Below are 6628 nucleotides of genomic sequence, written 5' to 3'. Positions count from 1 at the left end.
TGGCTGTGTGTTGGGCTGTGTGTTGGGCTGTGTGTTGGACTGTGTGTTGACTGTGTGTTGACTGTGTGTTGGCTGTGTGTTGGCTGTGTGTTGGGCTGTGTGTTGGGCTTTGTGTTGGGCTGTGTGTTGGGCTGTGTGTTGACTGTGTGTTGTCAAACATGTTTTGGAGAGCCCTGAAGAGTCTGAAGTCAGACCGACTTCCTGCTGAGAGAGGGGGTTGGGAAAGTTGAGAGTGAGGGTTCATCCACGTGCACACACACACGCATGCATGCATGTGCAGAGAGTGAGAGAGAGTGAGTGAAGGGGGTTTTGCACAATCAGTCCCTCTGTCAGTGTGATGTCAGGGTTTTGCGAGTTCAGGGGTCAGGCACAAAAAGTAATGTGAAGGGTTGATTAAACCTCTCACACACACACACACACACACACACACACACACACACACACACACACACACACACATATACACATACACATACACATACACACAGCAAAAAACATTTTGTCACAAATTGATGATAAGATCAGCCACATCACAACTGAAATAAAATATAATAAAAAGAGGAACAATCAATTTTTTATACAAAAGACTTGTGCAGCCGTGTCTCTCATGCCTCCATCCTGGAGGTCATCAGTCTTTATCAGCTGGTAATCTCTTTCAATATGGGCCTGCAAAGTGTGAATGCATCCTATTCACTGCACAGTAACAGCCATTCAGCGCTGTCGGGTCCATTATCATAAAACTGTGGCATGAATGCCACCCTGTCAGTGAGACATAAAGAAGAAGACAAAACACACTGGATTGCCTATTGAAGAGACATACACACTGTCTTTACAGTGGAGTGTCAGTCCCACTCTGATGGGACGCAGTGTGACGGACACAGCAGCACTACGACGCAGGCATGTAAGGAACGTGTGAAGGAAGTGAGTATTCAACCTCACTACCTTTTGGTAGGGTCAGTAACTGTGTCTGTAGCAAATCAAACACTGCCAAGTACTGAAAAAGTTACCAAAACAAATGTTGTTTTATTCTTATATACTTACTTACTAAACTATACTTATTTCCTGTTACATAGTGTTTTTATTCAGTTTAAACGGTTATTATGCTTATATTTTATTGTCATAGTTAATAGGTAACCTTGATCTACTGTACTGCTCGATCCCTGGACTGTTCACTTTTGCACAATCATCATTACACACAGCCTACCATAGTACCTCACCTTATCATGGTCATTGCATTTCTGTGAACGATTTTTCTTGTTATTTTTATTTTTATTATTATGTACGTGTGACATATGTGTGTATATGTGTTTGTTGTGTTATGGTTGTCTTGCTGCTGGATGCCTATGAATAAACTATCCATCCATCTATCTGTCTATCTATCCATCCATCTATCCATCTATTCATCCTTCTATCATATTAAAAGTACCACCTTATCGCCCCTACTGGTGATTATACTGAACTGATGCGTGCATACTGACAGAGCGGAGGATCAGTCACGCCAGAGGCAGCACTTTGTTCTACTGTGTCAAACAATCAGCTCTTTGACAGTGAAGCAAAACGACAGTTTTAGGAGCAGCCTATGGGATGTGTCGAGCATGGACCCTGCAGGGAGCAGCCTATGGGATGGACCCTGCAGGGAGCAGTCTGTGGGATGTGTCGAGCATGGACCCTGCAGGGAGCAGCCTATGGGGTGTGTTGAGCATGGACCCTGTAGGGAGCAGCCTATGGGATGTGTCGAGCATGGACCCTGCAGGCAGCAACCTATGGGATGTGTCGAGCATGGACCCTGCAGGGAGCAGCCTATGGGATGTGTCGAGCATGGACCCTGCAGGGAGCAGCCTATGGGATGTGTCGAGTATGGACCCTGCAGGGAGCAGCCTATGGGATGTGTCGAGCATGGACCCTGCAGGGAGCAGCCTGTGGGATGGACCCTGCAGGGAGCAGCCTGTGGGATGTGTCTGAGCCCGTTTCTATAGCAACAAATAACTCAGTGTTTCTCAAATGGGAGTACTCGCACCCTTTGACGTTGGTGTTTTGGAGATTTTATTGTGCATAATTCCTTAAATATTTATACTATAATAATGAATACATTTAGTGATGGATTCTAAACATTTGAAAACAAGGCTATAGCATTGAAGTGTTTTTTCCGTAACAAGGTTGTTGTTTTTTAGCTTAAATAAGTTCAGAGCTGTAATGTTCCTCTTTGTATAGGTATTTTTGAAACAAAAAATGATTTAATAATTTAAAACTCTATTCCCTTTACCAATTTGAGCGCAAAACAGCATGTGACGTCATCACCACAGGTTGTTATTGGCTTTAAAGCCGTTGGATGGAAACGCACTATCCCCAACTTTATTCACATGAGTTTTTTTAGTGGATGGAAACTTAGCTACTGGCTGCCAACAATGGGGAGAAAAGCGCAGGTCATTATAAAGTAAGAGAAACCAGCTCGATGAATACATCTTGCCTGCATATTAGTTCACATAGATATAGATTTTTAGAGATACATGCAGCAGCAATCCACACAGTGTGCAGTCTCATTCAGGGGCTTCAACACTGATCAGCACTCCAAGCAGTAAAGTAACAGTGGGACCAAACCGTTGGGTTGGGTTGACGTTCTTATGCTAACTGCATATGAAACATGTCTTATAGTTCATGCGTCTTATTTTGAGCCTAAGATAGTCTTACAATTTTTAACTTATTTTTTTAAATAAGTAAAGCCACTGATTCATCTGATATGCGAACAGCATCTAAACTAACATGACAGATGTCTAACATGTCCACAGGGTGACAAAACTGACATCTATCATCAGGCTCTGGCTAAATAGTGCACTTTACGTCAACCTGGGAGAGACACTACTACAGCTCACTATATCTACATGTCCATCATGGCTTCAATCTAACGCTGTGTCAGTGCTTTCAGTTCTTTTGTCTTTGGAATGCCATACCATATTTTTAAGTTACAATATCTACTGATTGACACTACTGACACTATTTTAAACAACATCAACTGAGACTGTGTTGAAATACGTGTTGCCACACATCAGCGTTCAGGTGTTAGGACTCCACTCCATGCTGTCACACCTACCTCCACCTGTGGCGCCCCCTGCAGGCAGTCAAACATTCTACAGAACACCTGCAGGACAACAGAATATGGACAGCACATACATGAGCAGGGAAGCACGAGTGGCAAAAAGGGTTTTCTTCTTTCTCTTTGTGAATGTGTGTACGTTCCTAAATTATGACATCAATACCAGTCCCTCAGCTCGAGCTGTGGAAGACACAAGTGTGCCTTACCCCCAGAACATATATTATCTGAAATCTCAATCACACACACATATTACTATGGCAACCAAGCCTGAAGGGCCACAGCATCGGTCTGGACTGATCTAGATTTGCTGATGTAAAACACGCACACACACACACACGCACGTACGAGTCTGGACTAACCCAGATTTGCTGACATAAAACACACACACACACGCACGCACAGGTCTGGACTTATCTAGATTTGCTGAAATAACGCACGCTCGCAAGCACACGCAAACACACACACACACGGCTGAAATCTGTTCATCTGATATGAAGGGAAGATGCAGTTTGATAATAGACTGGCTGCATTTATGAATACTGTCTGTCTGTCTGCCTGTGGGTAGATCATGTGACCAGTATGAGAGTGATTTAGATTCAACATAAGAATGCATATTAACATTTAATATCAGCAAACAAAAAAAACTTTCAGAAACCTTCCACCCTGACCAGATCCGCTTAGGAAATACATACAGGAAAACAGTCTAATGTATAAAAGCATAAATGTATCAGACAGGCAAAACACACAAAAACTGCAGCCTCAGTAATTTTCTGGAAGATTACAGGAAGTTTGTAAGTATAAGTCTGTTACGTCTGTGTTTCATTGCTCCATTCAGACATGTCAGCGTCGTTACAAGAGTCGGATAAGACGACTCCACTGGAATCGTTATTTATGAAACCATTCCTAGAACCAGTTCTCAAAGCCCAATCCTACCTCCAAGTGGACAAACTGATGGCTGCTCCCATTCTCTCTGACATAAAGCCAGCATTTAGCCTGCTGGAAGCCCGACTGCAAACACACAGACCCATTGACATCATCACATTGCAGAGGAGAGGCAGCAGAACAGATCAGCCCCTCCAAGTTCTCCAGAGGCTGTGTCTTTTAATAGGCCATCAGAAGTGGAGTAGGCTAATTAGCATGTAGCCTTTATACAGAGCAGCAGAACACTGGGCCATGGGCTGCACTGTCGAAGTAAATAAATGTCAGACTGACATGTGATGTGCATCCTTCTTAGAAAACTATCCAACCTCAGAAATGTCTCCTGATATATTGACTCTAGAAGTGTTTTATTCAACTATTGCTTCTGTTAAAGAAGGTAAAGAAAATTCCAATCAATCCTCAACACTATCAAATCCAAGGGTGTAACTTTGGGTTTAACATTGGGGGGGAAGGGGGGATTGAGATCTCCAATTATGTGAGGTCCCGGGACATGTCCGCATGTATTGAAAGCAGCAACAAAAACTTTAGAAAAAGCGCTCCAAAAAATTGTAAAAAGGAAAGAAACAAATCATTGTAACAAATCAAATCGGCATCCATGTATCATGAAGGAATCAAATGAGAACAAGAGCAGATGGGCCCATCCCATAATGCTTTGATGATTTAAACAGAAAGTATAATGTTGCTGTGGAATCAGTGAGCACTTTGTTTTCTTCTTTGCATTTATGTAAATCTGCACAATGGAAGCTTGTTTTGAATCTGATGTCTAAGCAGATGTATCTACATTAACCGCGTTATGTCTATCCCGACGATGTGTGTCTGAAGTCTTAGAGTCACAACTCATTTTGGATGCAAACTGGATCAATGCAGACCTGCAAACTCCCGCCCTCTAGCCGTCCAGATTTGATAAACTCAGCTTTCATTTTGGTTTTAAAAAGGTCCCGCGACACGACAATTTTACTTTATGAGTTTTTAAACACGAATATGCGTTCCCCCAGCCTGCCTACGCCATTCACCATTTCTAGCCACTGGGGGGGGCTAGAAATGGTGAAAGGTGTAAACCGAGACCTGGCTATCCTGCTTTGTCTTTGAGAAAATGAAAGCTCAGATGGGCCGATCTGGATCTTGACCCTTATGAGGTCATAAGAGGAAAGGTTACCTCCCCTTTCTCTGCTTTGCCCGCCCAGAGAATTTGGCCCACTCATGAGAGAGAGACATCATGGCTTTCAAACAAGCAGTTGGTCAACAACACACCCCAAGCCTCCATCTTCAGAGACTTCAGATCCAGTATTAGGGGACCACTAAGGTCTATATAAAAGAGACTTCAGATCCAGTATTAGGGACCACTAAGGTCTATATAAAAGAAACTTCAGATACAGTATTAGGGGACCACTGAGGTCTATATAAAAGAGACTTAAGATACAGTATTAGGGGACCACTAAGGTCTATAAAAGAGACTTCAGATACAGTATTAGGGACCACTAAGGTCTATATAAAAGAGACTTTAGATCCAGTATTAGGGGACCACTAAGGTCTATATAAAAGCATCCAAAGAGCACCATGTCATGGGACCTTTAAAGTATTTTATATGATGAACCACAGTGTGCAGCGCAACGAGGACTTTGTTTATATCTCTTAGCTTTATCTCACACAGACCAAAAGAGAACTGAAGGAAGGACAGAGTGGGTGAAAGAGAGGAGCAGAAACATGTCAGTTTGGATGAGGCACACAGGAACATGACTGACCTACATTATTCTAACGCACCAGAGGGAGAGGGGAAACATGTTCTACATGTGTATATAATATTTTGATTCATTCATGCTATGAGCCAGGAAGCCATTGGGATTCACTGAGCAGAAAAGTTCATTTGAGCTGTTATTAGCCAAGTGGTAGGGCTGCATTGTGAGTATTTTGACTGATATTGCGATGTGATTCTTCATATTAGAAGAACTTATTATTTAGTATTATTATTCATCGTTTTCATTGAAAAATATAAAAAATGTAAAGGGGATTTTTGTGATTTTTGCAAGGATCTCTACCAAACAAAGATGTTTTCCTGTGTCTGTAGAATAGGATTTGTAGCCCGGGACTTCTCTGCAGCACAATACTTCATTCACAGTGGTTTGACACATATTTTGCATTTACCAAATATTGCGATGCAATTTAGATATTGCACCAGTCCATATTGCGATTTCAGTAAAGTTGCGAGAATTGTGCAGCCCTCCTAAGTGATGACACTTAATACCTGTATGCAGGGTCTTTTGTCCATCGCAATCTGCCAATGGCAGGTCTTCAATATCTTTCAGCTGCTCCCACACTGCTGACCTGTTTGCCCTTCATTTTTCTCCGGCAGAGTGCCACCACACACCTGCTCCTCCTCTGTGGTACCTGACCAGCACTACTGGGAACTGAGGCGGGTGGCAAGCTACACTAGATAAAGTAAAGGCCAGTTAATTCACCTACGGTAAATCAATGCCTAAGGTACATATGGAGATCCAGACCCTACACCCTAACCTGAAGTGCACCTCTCAAAAGATCTGCTGCATGTCACTCCCCCTCTCCCTCCTAGGGGTGAAAAGAAAAAAAAAAAAAAAAAAAAAA

General features: G+C 42.6%; 1 protein-coding gene across 3 annotated transcripts in view; it reads right to left on the bottom strand.

Moving 5' to 3' along the window:
* The window catches only part of bcar1 (BCAR1 scaffold protein, Cas family member), a 65813-nt gene that overhangs the window by 45070 nt on the left and 14115 nt on the right, over positions 1-6628 (bottom strand). For 2 of the 3 annotated variants that reach the window (XM_034878558.1, XM_034878559.1), the window contains exon 2: positions 3089-3136. The exons of the other annotated variant lie outside the window; for it this stretch is intronic. In XM_034878558.1, coding sequence (XP_034734449.1) covers positions 3089-3136 — 48 coding nt within the window. The remainder of the gene's footprint in view (positions 1-3088; positions 3137-6628) is intronic. 3 annotated transcript variants of the gene reach the window in all.

The sequence above is a fragment of the Etheostoma cragini genome, chromosome 8 (genome assembly GCF_013103735.1).
Source record: "Etheostoma cragini isolate CJK2018 chromosome 8, CSU_Ecrag_1.0, whole genome shotgun sequence".
In the NCBI taxonomy this organism is placed as follows: Eukaryota; Metazoa; Chordata; class Actinopteri; order Perciformes; family Percidae; genus Etheostoma; species Etheostoma cragini.
Note: the sequence above shows the minus strand (reverse complement) of the source record. Positions and strands in the feature narration are given on the sequence as shown.